Below are 25,967 nucleotides of genomic sequence, written 5' to 3' on the forward strand. Positions count from 1 at the left end.
ATTTTCCATTTGGTTTCATATTTATAAATATGAACACAAAAAAACGACTCGTAAATTTCATTATGTTTATTCGATAACTAAATAAAAACCTCATTCAATCAGTTTCATCAATACAAATTCGAAAATAGAACATCTGCTATAAAATAAAAATTACATCCATTTATAATATGCGATAGCGATGTTAATCAATATTACCCTTTTATGAATTTGCATTTCAGTCTATGTCTAATACGAAAAACTAACATGACTCAGTACTCAAGCCTTATTTAAAGCAGATCACACGCGTTTGAACTTTCAGTCGAACATCCTATCTAAATGTTGAAATATAAATACGTGCACGACTATGGACTAACTTTGCTACAATCACATTTAACACCAATTTGAACTAATTCAACGAATATTATGGAAAGCTTACACAGATACAGAAACAAGCGTGTATAATATTTAGTCGTAGATTAAGAAAGAGGTACTGCTATGACAGTGAATAAAAATAATAATTGCACTAAATTATAATGAATCAATTGTAGCAATAATTTCCATGCCTATTCTCGTATTAATAGTTACTATAGAGATGAATCATCGAAGAACCTTCATACCCCGACAAGTGGTAGGCAATATAATATCATATATGTTAGAACTTTAGGATTAGCAAAAAGGGTAAATATAAAACTACCATTTCAATGAGTTACTAGCAGCGCCTCTTTCTAAATACGACTTTTAATCTTCCGAAGAGTTTATCGGAATAACGTATAAATTATTATTCCAAAAACAACTACCAGATTTCTATTAATATATTATAATATATATGATTAGAAACCTACGAAAAATTTGGCTCGATTCTGAGGAGCCATCTCTCAAAACTTATCTCTATAATTAAATATTTAATTTGATATCACAGTGAAATTTTTATTGTAAGGACCAATATAAACTATTTTTTTAATTGATTTAGAAAAATTTGAATTTTAGTTGATCCATAAAATATTTATTTCGCGAAATTATCAAATTAAAATATTAGTTGAAGAGGTAAATAGTAAAAAATGGCGTCACAGAACGGCCTCATTGTTATTTTGAAAGAAGGCACGGAAAAGTGTGAATTCTTACAAAATCTCAAAAGATCGTAGGATCTAAAAATTAAATTTGCGCATTACAGACATGATGCTTTTAGTATCGCCAAACGACGAGTTTACGATTATTCCATGCAATCATGCAATTTTAAGAATCGATCATTGTGTCGAAAACACATATTTTAGCGAACGCTGTATAGAAATCACACCCTTTATCAATGATTGTTTTAAGAAACATTGTAGAAATTACCCGATGTACAACTCGTTTTCATGACTACGATAGAGTACAGCGTGACATTATAGAGCATTAAAATCTCAAAAAAACGATTTGATCGTGTCAAATTATGTTTTTACCCGTGTTCATATAATAACTTTAATAATCGTTAACGCTAAAAACATCGTATCTGCTAAGACCCTTAAAGCGGCGATAAAATATCATTGCATTCATCTTTAACCGACAAACTGTTAATTTCTGATCATAAAAGTTAGTTTGTCAGTATTCTGTGAAAGTTATCGTAAATTTTGAGAGGTGTGCGAGAGGTTTTGTTTTATATCAACTACCTTAATACACACACTCAACAAACTATTATAATGTAGAATGACATGAACTTTATAGAAAAAGTTCCTGAGATTCACTAATACGATGTCGTTAAAAAATAATAAATGCGCTAAAAGAAATGCTGTGAAAAAATAAAAGTATTCTCTGAATATACTAGAAAATTATTACTAAATTTAAATACATAGGACAAGGTTACAATATATTATATATTTCAGTTTATATATCTTTTGACAATGCATATTTGTCAAAAAAAATATGAAAGTGACAAAAAGCCGAAATTTTTTTAAACAATTCAATTTAATTCGATTCATAAATATAAATAGTCATGGAATATTTTTTCTCACAAAAATGTCATGAACTTTTGACTAAATTAAAAGGAGATCTTACAATTTTGAAAATTCCTATCTAATGTCATATATTTCATACACTCCCCCACACATACAGCACGCTACACCAAAAAAGAAAACGGCTAGATTTATTTTCTAATATTTAAATAAAATTATCAATTACAATTAATTTAATATCATTAATTAAATATCAAATCGAAAATATTCATGAGCGTTCGTCTGATTGTTGAAGATTAATATAAATAAACCAATATCTAAAGAACTTTCGACTATTTAAAAATATATTATAATTAAATATTAAGGAATACATTGAAAACTATATTTTCCGAGTTCTACTTAAATTATGGAAAATAGCACTTATCTTTAGACAACTGATATCAATTCCTTAAGGTTGTTTCACAGCTGTACCAGCGCCATATCAAGTAAATAAATAATAATAATAAGAAAACACGCTGTCAAGATTACAAAAGAGGCATTTCAATCCAAGAATTCAAATTATCAAAGACATTTAAAACTGTTTAAATTACAAGCAACCGACTCTATTAACAAATCAGATCCTTTGATATATTTTTTAGGAAAATACTGTAACATAACCTGTTTTTGAGGGTTATTACACCATATTGCACGATAAGTGATGTTATTCGTTTACTGCTAAATTATATTAATTATAAAATATTTCACTAATATCCAAAGTGCTTAATGAAATGCTAAATTGATCCTATAATGATAGTGCAATGACCCCCAAAACGATCAAAGATTTAAAGCTAATGCCACATTAAGCTGATATTTGTCTGTCGACTTTCGCCCCAAAAAATATCTGTGCAAATTTTTAATTCACTGAAAATTAATATTTTTAGGGATTCATACCCCAAAAGGAAAAGCGGAACCCTTATAAGATCACTTTATTATCCGAATGTCTGATCGCCTGTCAAGACCCTTTTTCTCAGAAACGAGTAAAGGTATCAAGCTGAAATTAATATCAAATAATAAAGCCTACAAAACCCTTAAAACTGTACAAAATTAACTTCTTAATTAAAAATATCAGCTGTTTGTTGCGTATATTTTGACATTTGCAAAGGATTAAAAACTACTCGTATAGGATATTTCCCATTGACTTACGAATCATGAAATTTATTAAGAAGCAATGTGGTAAAGCACAAGTAAAGGGGAAAATCATTGTTTTTTTTTTCAAATATAATATACACGGAACTGTAGTAATAATTATATACTATATATACTGTATAATATGCACAAGTCTGACTCACTCTTGGCCGATTTTTTAAGCAATTTAGAATGACTAACAAGCTGAACACCTGATGAAAAGTGACAGCCGTCACATATATACAGCATCATGGGGATCCACAGAAGACACAGTAACATCCATGGTTCTCCTCATGAGTTGTCATTCCTGAACACTAAGTTGCTATCCCCGTACCCTACATTTTTAAATGGATTTTAGGCGATCATTATTTTTTTTTCAATTTTAATGAAGACAGAGCGAAACATAGTTGTTGGTCGTATACATTCCTCAAACATAATAAATAATTATATGCCTACTATATACAGTCCTTGCTAATCATCCAGTGAATGTGACGCTTTGTACAAGAAAATTGTAACAAGACATGGCTGACAGTATAGTAAATGTAATAATACGTATTGGTGTTCCGCCAAGGAACCGCGAAGATCGGCTTAATGTGTCATTAGCGAATTCAATGAAAATATTCCCGGCGATACGGGTAGTGCGCGGCACGTAGGTTGTAGTACCGAGCGTGTGGAGCGTGGGGGTCGCGTAGTCAATCCGCGTCGCGGGAGGCGGGGGTCACGTGCGCGGCGGCGGCGGCGGCGGCGGCGGCGGCGGCGGCGGCGGCGGCGGTGGCGGCGGCGGGGGCGGGGGCGGGCGGGCTCCAGGGCTGCACGGGCGGCGTGGGAGGCCGCACGCCCTCCTCGTTCGACTCCCCTGTCGCGCCTGAACTCTCCAGCGACAAACTGTTCAGCAGCATATCGAATAAAGTGTCCTGTGGATATATTTTATTAATTAATATATAATATTTTAACATATATTTGATGTGTTCATTTCTTTTTCAATCCTTTTTATTTTTTAATTTAAACAAACCATTGCTGACATGTCATTTATCTTGGAAGGCATGTTAGTAGTACAGTTTAACAGACCTAGTAGCCATTCCACTAAACTCTACTAATCTAATACCATAATGGGCATAATTGAAAATTCATTCTGATGCCAATTCCGAACAGAAGGAATGATATTTAAATTCAAAAATCGAACAGAGTCTACATTCTTATATTACTTTTGTGTTTTACAGACTGATCGTAATTAATGCTGGTATCTTTAGTTTTTTTCTATATGGATACACAATAGAAGCATTAAAGATTGAAAACTAAACATCTCATTCCTATTTTGTCCAATCAAATATTAAGTAAATAGAGCAGTCAGGTATAAGCTAGTTAGAATTACATTGTAAATAAATATTTCTCAAACATGCTTGGAAATGTGAGCATTATTTTGACAATCTTCTTAGAGATAAATCAAAATTGCCGTACTGGCCGGATACATGCGGGCAGCGGCCGGCAAAAGTTGTATGAAAATCCATATCTGTCGTGTTTTGCGGCCAAATAAATTAATATGTAAACTCATATCTGTCCACATGGCTACCAAGGAGGTAACTAATAAAAGGTTTTATTTAAATTTCGAACTGGCTTGCAAACAAAGCTGTTTATTGAAAAAAAAACAAAGGCACATTACGGCGCGTGAAAACTTATTATTGTTCTTCGTTATTTGTCATTGAACTTAAAAAGTAAAGTTGTGTTTTTGATTTCCGCGCATTGTTTGAGAAAAGTACTATACAAGCCTTGGCCACAACTAGGCATTGATGGGCTCACGTATGTGTGCCTCGGCTACGCCTCGGCCCACATTTGCACGTTCGTCCATCAATGCCTCAGTTGCCAGCCGCTGCAGTAATGTACTATTACCAGCGTCTTTATAATTGTTATAAATTTTAGTGAATAATACGGATACATATTATAAAGCGAGTTAGAAGCGATATATGAAGCTAGCGCCAGCGTTTACTCCGTCACGGATTTTTAGAGGTGACAAGTGACAACAGGCATAAGCGACGAAAGATTTGTTTAATGTAATGTGAACCTTATTGAGAGTATATAATAACATGTATAGACATAGTTACCTTATATGTAAATAAAAATAAATAGGATATAAAGTTAGTTGTATTTACGTTGTAGTCCAAAATGAATTCGACCTCGTCATTGTCAGAGATGGATGAGACAGAGGGCCAGTAGTCGTGCAGGGCGAGGTTCGATACAGGCGACAGGGCTCCCCGCTCCGGTGTGCTGGGCGGCGTCAATCCCATGTGTGGGCCGTGACCTGCAATAAGAACAACAATCATTTCATTTAGTTATTTTGCATTTAAGAATATAATACACTCATTAATTATATGCATATTTAGAGAATATCCATTATATGTTATACTAAAAAAGTAAATTTGGTGATGGACAGTATTAGAATTAAATAATTCAAACTATTTTCTTAATTTAGTCAAGTGGCAAGTAACTTGGTGTGGAAATATTCCACTGAAATAAACTTTTATTGTTTGAACACGTTTAAATTGCTGAATGTTTAAAATGAATTTGTGAAAGTGATCCAAACTAAGATCTGGTCATCTTAGTTTAGTTTATATTTAATATTCACATCTTATATATAATATTCTTGTTTAATATTCTTATATTCATCCACTCACAAAAGCTTATATAAGACATGAAAAATCGAAAATACCGATGAAATGTTGAGCAGAACATCAGAGAATGTACTGGAACACTGAGAGCTCGAATGTGGTATGAGAATATTTCCATACAACATTTTATATAGAAAATTTTTTCCTATTCCTAGAATACTGACAGGGATCGAACCCAGCCTAAATAATTAATACAAATATTTATAGAATCGTTATCACTATTGATTTCACGAGATAAAATGAGATAGCGAATTGCACTAAATTTGTTCCTTCTCATGTGAGCGCTGACGAAGCGCATGTATCGAGAGGTTTGGTTTGTGTCTCATGTAAGGAGTTTGGCTGTGTGATTTCATTTTCTACTGACTTCAAAAAGTAGGAAGCTGTGTTTCTTTTTTTGTTTGTTACCTCATAACTTCGTCAGTTCTAAACTGATCTGGAAAATTCTTTTTATGGCTAAAAAAATAAACTTACAGATTGATCCCATAGGAATTTTATCGAAATCGGTTCAATAACTTAGTTTTTAAATGAAAACAACTAAAAGGTTACACACACAGTTAAAGTAGTTTTTTACGTGTGGGAGTGGGAGCCAATGTTTAGTTACTAGGCAGGCAGGAGCTTACCGGTGGCGGCGTGCGTGTCGGCGCGGCGGCGTAGCTGGCCCGGCGACAGAGGGCGCTGCCGCCGCGCCGCCGCGCCGCCCGCGCGCCGCGCCCTCCCCGCACCACCAGCACCACCAGCACCACCAGCACCGGCCGCCGGGCCGCGGGCCGGCACGCTCTCCAGCGTACTCGACGCCCAGTTGCGTTTAGGACCTGCCGCAACATATATGTTCTTATTATTATAGTTACGTTCTTATTCATAAAAAAATCTCATAAGTCTATTTTCGCTATTGAACTGTTTTGTCTCTTTTATGCTACATTCAAAATTTGAATAAAAAGTGACAAAATAGTTCAATAGCTAAAAAAAGATCGTAGTAGATTTTATGAATAAAGAGGTTAGATTATATAGATAAAGCATCGAGTCTTAAAAACGGATCAACTTTTTGTCAATCGATTATCAAATTAGCCGACTCTTTTTTTTATTAATATTTTATATAGTTACGCACACTACGTATATTTAGAGTATTTGCGTATTAAAAAACTCCAAAAATATATTTTAGTTTGTTTGCCGTTCTAAGTTACAAAAAAATATGTATTAATTATCCACACTTTTATTTTGATAGACTGAATAATAATAAAATAAATGCTAAATAATAAAAATATCCCACAAATGCTAACCGTGCTTGGAATGTTTAGGCGTGAGTCCATTGATGCGCATGAGATTGAGCAGCAGCATGTCGGTGTGCGCGGCGGTGGACATCTGCGGGTCGGCGTGGTCACGCGGCTGCGCGGGCGGTGGCGGCTGCGCGGGCGCACCGTCCGAGCCGGCCGGCGTCACCGCGCGCGACTGCACGGCGCACAGCAGCCGGCTCAGGATGTCGCCCTCGCCGCCCGCGGCCCCCGCGCCGGCCCCTGCAGCCGCCCCAGCCGCCCCACCCGCCCCGCACGACATGCCCCCGCACGCACCCTCGATGTCGTTCTCACCTGCAATCGACGCACACGATCAGTGTTGTAACAGAACTTTAAAATAATCTTAAAGCTAACGACACATTAAGCACGTCTTCTGTCGCGAACACTTAATACAATCATAGACCTAATTGCGCGCGAAAAACCAATTACGCCGTTGTCGAATAATCCATAGTGTCGAAATATCCTGTACGTGACAATTAACGCAGATTTTTCATATTACAAATATTATCGATCAGTCACCGACGGTTTGTAGACATACACAGCATCTTATTTATAAATATGCTTAACGTGACCTTAGCCTTAGAGATACTACTTACTTACAAACCAAATTATTAAAGCAAATGAAAGGACAGTGTATTATGTAATACTATATTGACTTTGACAGTGTTAGTAACAATTAATTACGTAAAATAAAATTTAAAATTACTTTTTAATTGAATCATAAATCATTAACGAATATTTTTTTTTTTACTTATTTTAATTATTCATTAGATTTTCTTTCAACATTTTTTTTCTGTAATTATGTCAGCTGTCGATTATTTCCCTTTCAATTTGTCAATTACATCTTTTATAAACTATTTTTTTATATATAAAAAAATAAGAAAAGTAAAATAATCTAATGTAATGAAAATTAAAATATAATAACACTAATATTACATTTTCGAAATAAAAAAAACTATAGTATATTAAGTGAGATCGAACTCTAAAACTGATGTAAAGTCCTGTTAGTAATGGAATTATATAAAAATTTATTATCGTAAAAGATTTTTACACTACTGCAATTTGGAAATTTAAAAAAAAAAAATATTATGCGAGTATTTCAATTTCGAAACGTAAGTGTGCAACGTGTGTATTTCATATATCGCCGCAACTGTCTCTTGCGGCGGCGGCGGCGGCGGCGGCGGCGGCTGCAGCGGCAGCAGCAGCGTGAATACGCAACGCTGCAGCGTATGGAAGTGGGCGGGACGCGCGAAGTCGACGGGGCGTGTTGACCCGGCGGGGTGGTCGGGGCACGCGGGGCCTGGGTCGGGGGCGAACGGGCCGGTACGAGCAGGAGCGCGATCCGTCCGAGCACAGCGACGCACCCGACTCGCCCAGGCCGCACCACTCGCACGACCCACTCGCGGACGACGCCTCTGCCGCGGAAGGGATAAAGGTAGGTCGGGGGAAAGGATGCAAGCCCGGGACAGGTATAGGAGGTTAATACGTGGATAGGGAACAAACTCACTAACGGGATCAAACGAAAAAATAATATCGGGACATCCTCTTTTTTTATTCATATGAAAATGAGAAATAGGATATTTCTCTCGTTACTGTGCCGCCTTGTTTTTTTTTTATTAAATATAATTGTTTACTTTCAGAACTTGTACCTTTATCAATGAAACTAATGCTCATCACTATAAGACACGCTTCTCAAACCCAAGAATATTTTTTACTTGTTTTAATATTCCTAAACACAACTTTTTAATAAATTTCGAATATCTAATTGTAAACATACCCGACATAGCTTCATCGTCTACGTCGTTCTCCTCGTTGGAGTTCTCATCCACATTGTTAGGGCTGGTCTCGTCTGCAAACACTTCCAATTCGCTGAACATCAGATCCTGTTGGAAAATATTATTCTAGTTTTAATTATATTCAAACTCCACTTTGGGAATTATTTTGATAAATATTTTTTGTTATCAATAACTAACCCCAGTGTCACTGCTGGACTCGGATGCGGCGTGAACGTTCTGTGTAGCGTTGGGGCTGTCGGCCTGGGGGTCGGGCTCGGCCGCCTGCGGCTCAGTGTTGGCCCCTGCCCCCGTCCCTGGCCCCGCGCTCGCCCCCGGTGATACGTTTAGCTCCGGTGATGACACGGACGATAGCAACACCGCGTTACTTGCGACCGGACTCACTTCCGTCACTGGACTACTTGCCACTGCTAATAAATAAAAAATATATTGCTTTGACAGAAACATGTACACTGGATGAGATTTGATAAATTCCAAGCATTTTAGTTCTAAGAATCTCACTAAATTAACATTTATTACAGGATAAGGAGGCAAGACATAATGAGTACACTGTGATGCTCATGGTACTGTTCGTGTCTAAATACGACAGTTACCACTTTCGATTAGGTGGACGGTCAGCTTGTATTTTATTTGTGTATTCATAAGAAAAATCTCAATTACAGATTTTTACCTGTAAATGGATCAGAATGTCTCTACTTGAATAGATGGATAAAGGGAATCAATAAAAATCTGATTTCAACTATTTATACACATTTGAAAAAAGCAAATCACATATAAAGATCTGACTACGTTTCACCAATCAATCCCTTGATTGTTCAAAGTAAAAAACATAATTAAACGTATTAATTATGAAATGAAACAAATATTGATATTAGACCATTTTTAACGTGTTATATAAACAAACATATTAGATAAAATTACACTTACCGGTTAATGTGGAAGAGTCTTTAGCGGGCACGTACTGATGCCTGTCGGGACGCGGCTGTTTGTTCGAGAGCTTGCTCGGCACGCGGCTCGGCGCGTTCGCCGCGCTCAACAGTGTGTGCAGACTCACTAACGCCATATTGTCAGTGCCCGACACGTGAAGTGAATTCGCTGATCTAAAACATTTATTACATTATATAGAATATTAAATTACATAATTCATTTATGAGTAAATAGTGAATGCTGTTTAAATATATATGAAAGTTATGATATTAGTCTGTTGTTAAGTTTCATAAAAAAAATCGAGTTATGACTAGTTTTGTTACAATGTGTTAATATCTTAAGAAAACAACTACACATTATAACAGGGACATACATAACGTTCTGTTGCCGTTCTGTAAGGGATCGTTAGTAATGGAGACTGAGAATCCCATTGCTAGCAATATACCCAACCAGGTCGAGCTCCTCGCGATACCCTCTGGAAACTATCATGGTTTTTTTTTTTTTTGATGGGTGAAAATGGTATGGTAACCCCGCCTGCGCTAACGGGATACGCTGGCGGAGCACCAGTGGAGGGTGATAGATGAGAATGAAAACAGGCCAGTTAGCCCATCATGATGAATTCATCAGGAATTAACCATGATAGTTTCCAGGGGGAACCGCGAGGAGGTCGACCTGGTTGGGTATATTGCTAGCAATGGGATTCTAAGTCTCCATTACTAATAATCCCTTTCCCCCCGGAAACTATCATGGTTAATTCCTGATGAATTTATCATGATGGGCTAACTGGCCTGTTTCAATTCTCATCTATCACCCTTCACTGGTGCTCAGCCAGCGTATCCCGTTGGCGCAGGCGAAGTTACCGTTACCATACTATTTTCTACCATAAAAAAAAATACAGTAGTAAAATCAAACAATTATAAAAAATCTATTCAAAAATTTCATGGTTAACAGTTGAGACTATTTCTATTTTTTAGGTTGATTAATTAAATATGACAAAAATGAAAACTACCTCGAGGTGGAGGGCAGCCCGTAGCCGGCGTCGAGCGCGTGCTGATGCGCAGAGTGTGCGTGCGCGTGCATGTGCGTGGCGTGCGTGGCGTGCGCGGCGTGCGCGGCGTGCGTGTAGTGCGCCAGGCGCCGCTCGAGCGCATCTCCGTACGCAAACGCTCCCGCCGCTGCTGCCGCGCCCGCGCCCGTGCCCGTACCCGTACCCGCGCCCGCGCCGCTTCCGCACACCGATACGCTTGACACCTCGTTGTTGCGACTGTCCTCGCACAGCATCGCCGTATTCAGTATACCTGAAACGGTTTTATTGTCTCGATATACTGCCGTTATATATTATAATTTGCATATTCTCACGCTTCACGTGACATGGAGACAGGAGTGAAAATTAGATGTATCTGTAACTGCCTTGAAACTTAAAGGTTTAATGAAAACTCTTTGTCATATTGTACTAAGATCTTAAAAAGTAACTTTTGACAGACAAAAAAAAACTTTATGGTCCCTGATATCAAATTTGACTTAGAATGGATTGAGCTGTTAAAAAATTAAAATGCTCTTACTTGAATTATTCAGCCGCTGTCCGCTAACCATGTTGTGCGCGGTGGGGAACTTCCACTGCGGGCCGAAGACGGCAGGGTCGCTGAGAGCGCCGTCCACTGGGTTATCCTGGGCCGCCTCGCCGCCCGCCGCACCGCCCGCGCCGGCCGCGCCCGCCGCACGCCGAGCCGACAGCGAATTACGGGACATCTCCAGCGAAAGACGCTGTCACCATCGTGTTTATCTTACTAATGTTGTAAAGGGGAACGTGAACACGTTTCGATAACTCTATTAAAAGACTTGCAAAACGGTAAGTGTGTGGACCTCCCCAAATTAATATACAAGATAGTTTTTATCCCATCATTATCATTTCAGCTATTTATTAACCCACTGTTGAAAATGAACGAAAATCCGCCATAGAACCCTGAGCCACCAACATTCACTGATTTCTCCAACACTGCATTTTCCTGCACTGGGCTCATGTCACGTCAGCTTGCTTATCCTTTAGAATATATCAGTAACTGCTTCTTCATTTAATATACCCTGCTTCAGATAGCTTTCAGATATGGCTTTCTCCATAGTTCACTAAGCAACTTTGAACTTCTGTATACAGCTAGCAGTGTAGGAGCAAGTTTTGATTCCATTGTTCTGTTTTAAGTCTAATTCTTTCTTTTCTTTATTATCACGATAGTGTATTACAATACAATATGTATTATGATTTATGAGACCTTTTCCCCAGCAATTTTTTTTTCTGCTCGTTTTTTAGTCAACTATAAAAATCAATCAACCACAGATTTTACAACTATTGACTACAGATTTCTTATTTTACAAAAAAGTTTAAGCAAGAAAATTTTTTTTATTTTATAATAACATTTATATATTATATAGATCATTATCAAAACGGACTAGTAGTGAGAATTTAGAGTACATATTTTTTTTAATAAATATGAATACTCACTTCTTTGAGATCATTTATTTGCAAGATATGCTGGTTCTGCATTGTTATCAGTTGGTTTATGTACCACTGTTGGTCGCGACAGCGCTGGTAGAACGTGGGCGGACGGACTTGGAACCTTAACAAAAAATAATACATAAATGAAGGTTAAACGAATAATAAATGTATAAATTGTATATCCAGCCAGTATCGACGCAATAGGACACTATCAAAAGTATAAAAACCTAGTCTTTAATTGTACTTAATACATAATTTTTATTTCTAAATAAAATGTAAGTATACAGGTGCCCTAGAGAGTTGTTTTTTATTATACAGGTGCTCCTGTATATAAAAAACAACCCTGTTAATATAAATATCTTTCATATTATTAACATCTGTAAAGCTGTTTGGATAAGAATAACTTATCACAATTTTTTTTTAATATAGATTAATGTAATCATTACTGACATTATGGGAAATTGGGCTTTGAATCAATAAAACAAGCTCTCCAATATTATTTTATATTGGTGTTCTCTACTGTGCTACTAGGAAGTCAATGCAAGTCTGCTCTCAAGCGCATAGAAGTATCGTTCGGAAAAGAGTGGGGCGGTGACGTAGCAAAGTGAAAGTTAAATACATGAGTCATTCAATATCAGTCTTTAGTCAAATGAGAGATTAATTTTTGCACATTAATTTAAATAATATCAACACGCCCCCTCAAAAATTAATCTTTACTTACATTCATTATCATTAACCTTAAATAATCATATACAATCACAATTATATAATATAAACAGATCACATGTAACTTCCTAGTAATTGCTGGGAAAAATACAAAACATGGTCCAACATTTGTTGCTTTGGATTAGGGAAACCCAGAAAAACCTAATCAGACCATTAATATCTTAATAAACAAATTACAATTTATTGTTTATACATTTTACAATAATTATATAATATTATATAAGCCTATTTTGGTTCTCATTTGCTGAAAACTGATCGCTGGCAACGGCTTAGTTAGAACATCAGCTAGTTGTTGACCTGTGGGAATGTAATTTAATTTTATTACATTTTTCTCAATCTGCTCTCTGGAAAAATGATATTTAATGTCAATATGTTTTGACCGTTTATGGTTGGTTGGATTATTTGCAATACTAATGCAACCATTATTATCTTCATAAATAATAATAGGATTTGTGATATTTATATTTATGCTTATTGCCAGAGACTTATATATATATGCCACTGACATTTGTCTCTTTGTATATATATATATATATATATATATATATATATATATATATATATATATATATATATATATATATATATATATATATATATATACCTACTCAATATATTGATACTCGTACTTAAATCTGGACGAGTACATAACATGATATACATCAAACAACCTATAACGTTTCTACAAGGTGCATTATATTTATTTTCACAGTTTAATGCCTCATAATTTAACTTATTTTCCAAAGGTGTACTGACAGGCTTACAATCCTGCATATTAAATTTATTTAAAACTGTGTTAATATATGCACTTTGATCTAACGTTATTTGACCATTGTGCCTAATTATTCTGATGCCTAAAAATAAATTAATTTCATTCAAGTCAGACATTTTAAATTTACTCATTAAATATCTTTTAAATTCATTCATCATTTGAATATCAGAGCACGCTATGACTAGATCATCAACATAAAGCACCACATAAATATTTTTATTAACATTTCCTTTATCTAATACATAAATACACCGGTCGACTGATGAATTTTGAAAACCTTTTTCTTTAAGTGATTGCTCAAATACTTCAAACCAGCAAGCTGCCTGTTTGAGTCCGTACAATGATTTATTTAATTTACAAACGTAATTTTTGTTACAGTTTATACCGTCAGGAATTTCCATATATATTTCTTCCTTTAATTTACCATTTAAAAACGCGGTTTTAACGTCCATATGACGAACTAACAAATTAAATTGATTCGCAAAACTAATTATAAATCTAAAACTAGCAATTCTAGCAACAGGTGCAAAGGTTTCATTATAATCAGTCATATACTGTTGACTGAAACCTCTGGCAACAAGACGCGCACTTATACCTTAAAGGTTTTCCAAATTCATCATTTTTAATTGTAAAAATCCATTTACAATCTATGATATTTTTATTACAAGGCCTAGGAACTAAAGTCCATGTATTATTTGTTTTAAGAGAATTTAATTCATCTTTAATCGCGACTTCCCATTTAAGCCTATCACCACGAGTTTTAATTTCATTAAATGACTTCGGTACCTCGCAAACTATCGATTGCGCACACATTAAATAATCATTGTTGTCGTCATTTTCATTATAGGATACAGGGGTACGATTTTTAAGCCTATCACTCCTCCTAATTTTAGATGTATTATCGGTGTTTTCACTATTTTCGGAACTACTATTAGGTACGTATGGTACATTAATTACCTCATCACTAATTATGTGAATTTTATTAGAATTATGCTCATCAGATTTCAACACATCTGATTTAGGACTGTTGATGATCCCTCAACGACACTGATTTAGACTGTATGTCACTATATAATACTTTAAAATAGGTCTGGAATTAATAAAATTGGTCTCATCCACAATGACATCCCGTACAGTAACATACTTTTCGCATTTTGTATCCCAAACTTTATAACCGTTTGGTTATAACCCACCAGTATACCTTTCCATGATTTGTCATCAAATTTAGTTTTACTGGTTTTACTATGTACAAAAACTGTAGAGCCGAAAACCTTTAAGTATTTTATAGGTTTTTTATTATATCTCGAATGGAGTTTGAGTTTTCTTTAACGATCTAGTATATTAAATAGATCACCCCAGAAAACTTTATCTAATTTAGCGCCATTTAACAAACAACGGGCTTTCTCAGTAATAGTTCTAACCATACGTTCCGATACTCCATTTTGTTGAGGAGTTCTTGGAACTGTTAAATGAAAAGTAATGCCTTTTTCAACACAATAGTTTTTCATGTCGGTAGATAAATATTCTCTACCGTTATCAATATATAAATTAACTATTTTTAAATTATTTTGCCTCAATAGCAACATAATCTTTGAAAACAGTGAACACATCCGATTTATATGTTATTACATAGGTAACACAGTAATGAGTATACTGATCAATAAACAAAACAAAATAGTTTTTGCTGTCTATAGTTGGAGGAGTGATTGGGCCACACACATCTGAATGAACGACAAATAAAGGTCGCTGTATATGACTTTTGTCCTGACTATGATTAAATGGTAGTCGAGTCTGTTTCCCATTTATGATTCACATAAATTATTGTTAGGTATTATCGATTCAATTTCTTTTATGCCTTCAACCATATTATAATCTTTTAATTCCATAAATTTATTTTTACTCATATTAACCGTTGGTGCCATAAATTATAATTATTATTTTGTGCATTGCATATTTGAGAAACAAAATTATTTACTTTTGCAGGTATTATAAAATCTAAGGCAATTAAATTATTTAAAAAATTTCATTAGAGTCTTACCATCCTTATATATTTGGGTACCATCATTATCGAAAATAATTGTCAACCCGGCTTGTTGCATTTTTGAAACAGATAGTAAATTGTATGGAACTTCACGACAATAGAGTACATCTTCTAAAATGCCTGAAATACTCATATTACTGGTAACCTGCATAGTACCTTTCTTCGTAGCTGAAATAAATTCACCATTTTTAGCAATCGAAATTTTATGAGGTGGACATAAATATGTAAAATTAACAAAAAGATCATCCCTGTTAATAATATGGTCCGATGCACCAGAATCCAATAGAAATGTGATTTTGTTATTTTCTTCATAATTATTATAATCGGCGGTCATAAAAGCAAAACTAGAAAAACTTGATGAGGGTACTTGATTTAATTCTACCGCCTGAATTGTTCTAGTTCTTTTTACATCCGATGTTTTCTCTTGATTCATCCTTTTAAAATAATAACAATCCTTTTTTACATGTCCTTTGCGTCCACAATGAAAACACTTTATGAATTGAAACTTATTATTCCTTTGTATTTTATGTTTGTATAATGATTTTGTATTCTCAATTTTCCGTTTTTTATTATATTCTGATTTATTCTCAATTTGTAGCACTTTAACACTTGTATCGCAACTTTCATTTTTCAATTTTACTTCATGATCTAAAAGTCTTGTTTTCACGAATGCCAAAGTTAAATTATCCTCCGACAATGTCTCAATAGCAGTTATAACACCATCATATGATGCGGGTAGTGTAAGCAACAAATGTGCTATTCTATCAGTTTCTTCTAATTTAGCGCCTGCTGTTTAATGAGATCATCAAATACAGCAAAATGTTTAATTAATGTCATATCACCTTGTAGCTTTAATCCCAATAATTTTTTTCTTAAGGCTAATTGCGTAGCAATACTTTTGCGTTCATAAAGTGAATCTAAACTATTTAAAATTTCCTTAGCCGTCGTATCTTCTTTTGCAAAACAGAGATAGGAATCACATAAATATTCAACAATTATACTTTTCGCAATTCGATTATTTTTCTCCCACTCGCTGCATCGATATTCCGGTTCTTCGTCAATAACTTTTATTACATCCATTTCACTTAATAAAGCACGAATTCTGAATTTCCATATACTGTACTTCTCCCCATTAAAAGGTTTGATATTTCGTTTCATCTTCAAATTTTCCATTATAAACGATATGAATAAAAGTAACTTTTTGATAATAGACTGAGGGTACTTTTATACGATTTTTTTTTTTTAAACTTACTTTTAATTTAACACATATTATTTTAATATCAAAATAATTTAAAGACGTTAACTGGGCCCATAACCTATGGGAAATTGGGCTTTGAATCAATAAAACAAGCTCTCCAATATTATTTTATATTGGTGTTCTCTACTGTGCTACTAGGAAGTCAATGCAAGTCTGCTCTCAAGCGCATAGAAGTATCGTTCGGAAAAGAGTGGGGCGGTGACGTAGCAAAGTGAAAGTTAAATACATGAGTCATTCAATATCAGTCTTTAGTCAAATGAGAGATTAATTTTTGCACATTAATTTAAATAATATCAACAGACATAAAAGTACAGTTGATAAAAAAATATAATTAGGGGTCTAGAAAATTCGATTTAATAAAAATGCTTATTCTTTATTAAGCATAATATAAAATTATATATATATATATATATATATATATATATATATATATATATATATATATACTGAGCTATTTAGTTATGAAGCTCCGAGCATATACGTACCGCAGTATGAGTGTATCCATATCAGGGTTGTGGTAACCCTCGCTGGCCAGTAAGTCGAGCCTGAAGAACCGGTTGTAGCCCCAGCACTCGCCCACTTCGAAGTCGGACGCGAACTCGCGCACGATGTTCTTGGACGGGTCCCGCGACACTTGGTGTAGCATTTCCACGCGGTACTCGTATCTAGTGAAAACTCGGCCTTAGACTTTGGACGACGTCTTCTGTTTGATTTGATGATTGTATAAATACATTTAAATATTCTTGTAATAGAAAATAAGGCTATTGTACTGTTTTAGACTATAGAAAAAAGGAAGATAATTATATTCATGGTACTTATATTTAATCCATTTCTTAGATTCAGTTCACATTGAAGTGCTGCCCACGAAATATCGAATTATTAAATATAAAATAAAGCTCTTAAGAGACGCTCACTGTATGTAAATTGGATAGATGTTATGACTTCAATGATAGGGTTTCAAACTTGGACATTTAAATAAGCCTCTATGACGTTGTTAATACTTTAATAATTTTACATATTCCTATAAGTACTTTTAATAAACCGCATTTTTATCATAAATCTATAGGCGACGATTACCACTTTCCATCAGGTAAGCCGTCAACTTGTTTGCTACTCTAAGTTGCATAAAAAAAAGTCCACAAAAAAAAAATTGCCAGCACTTACATGTTACTCATACTGCAACAAAAGGTTTTATGTTTATATAATCAAGAAATACCACGTTATCCGATTTTCTATAGTCTAAAAATTTTAAACACTGTTTTAGTATATAAATAGCCATTCTCATATTTATTCATAATCTCCTTAATCTCAAAATTGGATTTGATTAAAAGTAATTTTTATACCTACATACAGTTTTGTATAATATTTTTAATTATAAAATAACAGGTTAAGGTAAAACATTATACAAAACCGTTATTATTAAATTACATATATGTTTTTTCAGTTACATTACATATATGTTATACATGGCATATATGTTTTTTCAATTGATATTGAATTAAAAACATTCTAACAGTTAAGTAACTGTGTATGTCGTTGCAGCTTAGAATTAAGGCAAGAATGTTACTGATGGACACTGAAATGTATATTTGCTCTTTTTTGTTCTAATTGCGAACACTGCATTGCTCATAGTTTAGAGATAAATAAAAAAAAGTAAAATAAATAATCAAAGATGCTTTTTATTGGAGAAGAATCAAAAAGACTACTTTTTTGTTCTTTTTTATAAGCCCTCAACTAAAAAAAAAACTTCTATTATTATTTCTATTTTTTTTTTTTTTACTTATAAAAAGCCTGCACATCGCGACACAGAACTTATTTAATTTATGTATGTAACATCCAGATTTAAAGACAGGAATTCAAAAATTCAATTATCTACAATAAAAAGCATAAAAAAAACTTACATCCTAATTTTATACACATATCAAATTTTATAAATGACAAAATTGAATTTATATTATCATACACAATGTAAATAAAGAATTATTTAACAATACGACAAAAATAACAGAGTGGGGAAATATAACAAAATCCATAGAAGGTGATTAATTCTAAGCAATAATAAGCGTGAATATGATAGCAAGAGCAATATGCTGAGTGTAAGTGTAAACCTTATAATTTAGAAATCAGTCTAGCTTTTATTATTATTATGGTTTTGCAGACTCGAAGGAGGAACCATCAAGAAAATAATATTACAAGGATTAAACGTCTAAAATTAGGAGTAAGCAATAAGTATTATTATTTCGAGAGACCTAATAACATTTAAGGATGAAATTGCATTAAAAAAAAATTTGACGTAAACAATGTAGAAACTAAACACTGTTTAATAATGAGAATTCTAACAGTTGGAGAACGACTCAAGCTTTAAGGAATTACAAAATGCTATTAGCATGCTTTCATATAGATTAATTGTACTACAATCAACTAAAATTCCATCTAGCCGGCGATAACTTACCTTTTACCTACCCTTAACTTAGCAGTGCTTGCAATAACGAAATACCATGTTAGCTATATTGTGTACTATAAATATTTCATTTAAATTTTCAACATGGTGAATGTGCTAAAATAGTGCCAAAATTCTACACTAGTTTCACGACACTACAAAGTTGTTAAAACATTTCATAATAACCCAACCAGTTACTTATCTATAATCTGTTTTATATGTATAAATCTATATTCTATACTTATAATAATTCTGTACATAAAATATATTTCCAAAATAACTATCAGGGGGTGATTAGTGATCGATACTGATGTCAAAAATGCAATCAATAAAAATTTTGTCTGTCTATCTGTATGTTCGTTATAGAAACAAAAACTATTCGACGGATTTTAACGAAGCTTAATACAATTATTTTTCATACTCCTGGGCAGGTTATATTATACTTTTCATCACGCTACGATCAATAGGAGCAGAGCAGTGAAGGGAAATGTTGGGAAAACGGGAGAAGTTATTCCATTTTTAAGTTTCCGTCGCGTGTGCAGCCTTTATGGCCACTTTTTAAAATGTAAAAATGTCCACCTGTACGAAGCCGAGACAGGCCGCTAGTAAAAAATAAAATCATAATGCCTTGTGTATATGTAGATATATAAATACAAGGCACTATAATTAAACGATCTTGACATGTTTTTGTATCGAAATATCAGTACAGTATAAGTGGGGTATAAATTCTGAGCAGAAACCCTGAATATGTAAAGCTGAACCACTTATACAGCGGCGACAACATTTGACAAAATACTTTAGGCATAGTTTTAATAAGGGTCATTTTACTTTTTTATTAGTCCATTTGTCGACATGTTTACAAGGGATACTGAATCCTTTTTATTTATATGTACTGATTAGATTTGCGGATAAATAAATCTTGAGCCGTTAATATAGAAATTGGATCGAAATTTTTTAATCCGCGGATAGTGAAAACGCGAACAAAGGAAGCGTGAATTTTACTGTATATAAAATAAACAAATAATAGTTAGAAGGCTATATTAAGTCATTATAAATACTTTTGTTTGTTTTATTTTTAAACGACTAATTAAACGACATGTTTAGATTGTTAACACATAATTCTGTCAAGTATATAAAAAAGATGCATATTTTTTGTATTTTTTTTCCAATTCGAATGTTTAACATTTTATACTGGTTAGGTTATATGAAAACTGTGTGCTTAACATTTCACTATTCAATTGTGATTTTTTTATATCTTACATTGGACACCTTTATAATAGCAAATATATTAAGTACTTGTTTTAAAATAGCATTATTTGCAATATATTAAAAGTACTATCTACTCACCTATAATTATATATTATTATTAAAAGTACAATATTAACAAAAGTCACTTATTGGATGACAACTTACTACATTAGTGTAGTGAGTTGTCATCTTATTTGTCTTCAACTACTCTTGTCATAGGTCTACAAATGACACCAATTTGTTACTTAAGGTCAAACTATTACTATCTTTAGTGGCCAAGTTATCAACAATAGGGAGTATCCCTATTGTCCTTATTGCCTGTCCAAGCTCTCATGTCGTTTATAGACAATATATACCAGGGCAAGGCATAAATACAGAACTCACTTGGAAGTCTCTGGGAGGCCGGCGCTAAGTTCGAGAAAGACGGAGAGATAGTTGCCTCGCACGACCCCGTTCCCGTCGGGATAGACCTTGAGGCGCCAACAGAGTCCGTTGACGTGCAGCGGCGCCGAGTACACGGGCGCGGCCGCGTGCCGCAACTGGGTGAAATTAGTCAGCGGAAAAGTGCTGCTGTCGTAGCTCGGCACGATTTCGCTGTACACATAATATATCTTGTGTTTTCATGGGTGTCAAATAAATTATAAAAGACTGATCCGCTAAGAAAAAAAAAACAAATATTTGGGGTCAAACAACAGAATTTACTACTGAATGGCAAAATTAATTAAGACCCAGCACAAAGTAACCAAACTCAATTGCTTTAAAAAAAATATACACAATATACAAGCAAACTGAGAACCACTTCCTTTTTTAGTCACTTTTATAAAGTGACTAAAAAAGGTGTGGTCCTGATAGAAAATCATATCTATCGTCAATAGAAATAATGTATATTTTTATGTATAAGGTGGAATAATGAGTTAAATAAATAATGACATGAACAACAATAACAATGATGTTCGCATGACCATTGATTTGATCGTATCAGAAATTATATTACCGGCAAAACTAGACATTTCTACTGATGATTTTCTATTTTACCAACATTTATTAATAAGTTACAAACTACATTTATTACCTGTGAAAATCGGCCGGTACCGGGGCAGTCACAAAACTAGCCATTGGCTTTTTGCGGACTTGATGAATCATTTTTAATAACTCACCACTCCTTGCTATTAGTTCAGATCTGTAAATTAATAAACATTATTAAACATCTTACGATGACCAATAAGACAACATAGTTTTATATGAATGAAGGAAAATAAATTTATTTTATACAAAATCCCATTTGATGGAAGTTCTTTGGCATAAAAAGAGATCTTATCCTGAATTATCATAAAATGTACAAGGTTAATGCAGACAAAGTCAGGGCCATTCGTTAATATTCAAATAATCACCTAGTACTAGTGTGCAGTTGCCGTTCAATCTCTTGCAACAAATGCTCAAGTTGCTCAGTCTCTTGTGTCAGACTATTCTTCTGTCCCATCAAAGTAAGAAGTTTGGCCTTTAGTGCAGAATCCAAGCGAGATATCATAAGCTCAACAGCATTTCTTATCTCGCGGACACGTTCATCTTTAGCCGCCCGAACAGATTCTACATTACGTTCCTGTAAATTGAATATTATGATCTTAAATTATGTAGTGTCTCCATGTACAAATATTTCGCCAAAAATAGGTCAAGTTTTTTATCCAATTTTGCGTAAATCGGGTTACCAGTACAGTTGATATAGTTTTAACTGGGGAAATTTATATTAATAGATAAAATTTTGAAAAATAAAAACTATAAAAAATTTTTATAAATATATTTGAAAGAATAAGATATATAGTGCATAATGATACATAATGATGCTTATCTTTATTTATAAACTTTGATTTATATCAGAGTGTAAACATAAAATATATTTTTGATTTTAAATCATTGAAAATATCCACCTTTCTAATTAACACATGTATTATAATTTATAAGTAACACATACATATGTCTATTTAAATTATTGCAGAATAGAGCAAAATTCAAATTTAACCCTAAATTACTTGCAACACTAAAAAACAACATTTTGTTTTGATTTAACAAAAAAAGTCAGTCAATTAGTTGACTAAAATATGACACGTTTTTTAATACTCTATGCTCTATCTATATAATCTAAGATTATGGTATTTTATATAAAAATCTAGATAATTCTACCTATTATCTAATATAAAAGTGGAACACCACTTATTGTTAACTGAAAAATTAATAATATTTTCTAATACCAAAATCTCTAGAATTTACTTTTGTGTTGCTAAAAAAATATACAATGTTAACAAAAACTCATGAAAGTGGATTCAGATATAAAAATAAAGAATTAAAACTCAGAACAAAGAACCAACCAAAAAGTATAGTAATTGAATCTATTGATACACATTTTTGCTAATATATGCATAATAGAATAAGACTTTAACATCATGCATATTGTAAAGAAAATTTATTTTGTTTACCAATAGATAGAACTAAGGTAACTTGTCTTAAAAGTAAAAAAAAATGTTAATAAACATATTTTAGTAAATAAACAATGCTCTTAACATATAAATGAATAATATATTTTTATTTGCATTATACAAAGTAGAGAATATAAGAATATAAGCAATAAATACAATTAATATTTTTTTATAAGTACAATAAGGATTTATCACTATCATATCATATATACAAATAATTATGAATGAAGAATTTGTAAACATCTTACCACATCCTGTACCAAGCTGATCAGTTCCATCAGTCGTCTCCTAAGTTGGGAGACCTCATCACGTATCTGTGTCACATGCTGCTCGTACACCTCTTCAAGTGGCTTGAATGTGTGACCCGAGTGGGTACCACCCCACAGAGCACAGCGGTGGCAGATACAGCGGCGACATGTCCAACAGTAAACAGTCAACTTCTCTTGATGCGTAGGACATCTGTGAAAAATAGAAAAATGTTGGAGATTTATAACAATACAAATCCCAAAGATGAAAGTATTTCATTGGAACATGTATTTTTAATATTAAGCACTAATCTATTTGGAATGTGTAATAGTATTGGTAGTTTTACAGACTTCTAATACTTATATTTCAGGAGATGAATTCTGTAGCATTGATATAATTTAGTATAAAAATTTTCCTTTGAACATTAATCTAAAAATGGATTTATCAAATTTTATTTAGCTGTTTAAGTGTGATATATTAATAAATATTACAAATAATTACTAACAAAAATTATTGGATTGCATTTTTAAAGTAACAACAAAACCCATAATTTAATAGAATCATATTGATTGATATTATTATTTGAATTAATATTCCATATTCATATACAATTTCTAATTATGAATTGTATCATAGTGTAATATTAATAAAGTCTTATTAAGTACATGAAAGTATTGTATAAAAATTTTTATTAAAACATTTTTAAAGTAACTAACAACTATGATATACAATAATAACAACTAACAAATATGACAGAATAATGTAAAGTAGCAGTAATTTACAGCATCCACATAGTTTAACCCTTTATAGATATCATTTGAATAAAGCTAACCAGAACTGTTTACTTTTTTCAAGGTTTTAATGTAAACAAAATAGGATGATTTAATATCTTATCATTTCTTTCTAGCTGGTAGTTTAAACTGCTATTTAGGATTTAAATTCTGAAGCATAATTGTCAATCCTACTTATATATGTATATGAAAGTTTGCATAAATGTTTAGATATTTAGTTATTTAGATGTTTGTTACTGAATTCTGCTTAAACAGGTGAACAAATATGAATAAAATTTGATACATTGGTAGATTATATCCTAACCATTATAATCACATAGAAAAACATATATACTTATAAAAACAATATGAAATTAATATAGACCATTAACTTTGTGTGAGATAGAATGAAATGTGTGACAGAGGTGCCCGAGCAATCTACTTTTCTAATTTTCTTTTAATCTTTTTTTAAATTGAGCAGAATACTTTTGTACAAAAGATTAAACATCTATTACAAATGATGGCTAGATAATGTAATGGGGAAATGAAGCACACCAGCTGACCATATAGCCTTCCCATACATTTGTCACTCGGCACAAGGATCACTCACAAAGTTGGCGGTCTATTAAACGCATACTGAAGGCATAACTGGACATGTTGCTGTTGCATAGTCTCTATCTGTTGGGTGACTTCCTCCACCCAGCGGCAGTTGACGAGCTCGTGTAAGTGCAGGGCCGCTCGACAGTGGGGACACTGTGACCTCTGTTCCGTTAGCCATCGTCTCACACACGCATAACAGCATAACTTCGAGCAATGAGGACATAAGTGTGCATCGACCAGCTTCTCCATACAGATGAAGCAACGGAACACCTCCGCTAATGTCTGGAACCATCATTCCATTAAAATCCATAAATCACGCAGGGCATTATTTATAATTATCAAAAAAATTTAGGCCACATCGATTTACCTCTACGATTTGCTCTTCGCCATTACCGTTTCCTTTGTCACCTCTCGAGGCCATATTTAAGGATTGGTTTAATTATCACGGCACCGAGGTATCATTCACCATAATTTAGACATTTTTATTATTTCTGAAAAGCGATAGAAAACGTTTCGCAACTCGAGTATCAACATACAAACCAAGACAACTTCCGTATTCGATTATTATACGAAAACGAACGAATCAAAACAAAAAACAAAAAAAAGTATTGCCCTCTACCAAAGTTCTCTGCAAGTATTATTATTCTTAATCTATGGGTACCTTATCTTAAGGTTTTAACTATTATAATTATATATATTAAATTATTAGGACTATTATAAGCTAAGAACAAGTAACTTTGTAGGTATAGTACGACGTAGTAGTAGTAGTAGTAACGATCCGTTGTTCAAGTATAATAATAAAAAAATTAAAAATAAAATAAAAAGTAAAATCAATACGTTGTGTAAGTATGGCTCAGCTGAATTCTTTACTAGCTCTGCGAACAAATTTACCATGAAAACAACCATTTACAAAAACTAATATTATCCTTCTCACTGATTACTAAATATGAAACTAAGTTTGTTTTGCTAATATCTCCTCGTGCTTAAACAGTTTAACCGAACGTCATGAAATTTGATATACAGTTCTATGTGGGATTAAAGAAGATGAGATGATAAGAGCAATTTTTTACCTTAATCGCGCAAACAGATTACGCCGACCCCAAATAATAGTTAGGATAAGGGTAAGAATATGATAATGATCGCGCGAACAGATTCTCGAAA

General features: G+C 33.5%; 1 protein-coding gene and 1 long non-coding RNA gene across 3 annotated transcripts; both read right to left on the bottom strand.

Moving 5' to 3' along the window:
• Positions 1–51: 51 nt before the first annotated feature.
• LOC113517427 (uncharacterized) lies at positions 52–25,404 on the bottom strand. Of its 2 annotated transcripts, none has more exons than XM_052902672.1 (17): positions 25,174–25,404; positions 24,844–25,088; positions 23,439–23,649; positions 22,111–22,319; positions 21,792–21,899; positions 21,104–21,313; positions 17,517–17,696; positions 12,241–12,355; positions 11,306–11,507; positions 10,753–11,041; positions 9,744–9,916; positions 8,997–9,226; positions 8,801–8,906; positions 7,012–7,317; positions 6,355–6,546; positions 5,243–5,367; positions 52–3,985 (listed from the first exon to the last, which is right to left on the bottom strand). In XM_052902672.1, exons 1-17 carry the CDS (start codon positions 25,225–25,227, stop codon positions 3,764–3,766), a joined length of 3,177 nt encoding a protein of 1,058 aa, XP_052758632.1. In that variant the 5' UTR covers positions 25,228–25,404; the 3' UTR covers positions 52–3,763. The 2 variants fall into 2 exon arrangements, with proteins under 2 accessions (XP_052758632.1, XP_052758592.1); XM_052902632.1 differs by having other exon boundaries at positions 5,219–5,367; positions 25,174–25,403.
• On the bottom strand, positions 13,182–17,325 carry LOC128202438 (uncharacterized). The gene is made up of 3 exons (XR_008253777.1): positions 16,616–17,325; positions 15,771–16,207; positions 13,182–13,257 (listed from the first exon to the last, which is right to left on the bottom strand). It is a non-coding gene; the product is annotated as an uncharacterized LOC128202438 (long non-coding RNA).
• Positions 25,405–25,967: the final 563 nt, after the last annotated feature.

Source organism: Galleria mellonella, unplaced genomic scaffold (genome assembly GCF_026898425.1).
Source record: "Galleria mellonella isolate WM207_F2 unplaced genomic scaffold, CSIRO_AGI_GalMel_v1 utg103, whole genome shotgun sequence".
In the NCBI taxonomy this organism is placed as follows: domain Eukaryota; kingdom Metazoa; phylum Arthropoda; class Insecta; order Lepidoptera; family Pyralidae; genus Galleria; species Galleria mellonella.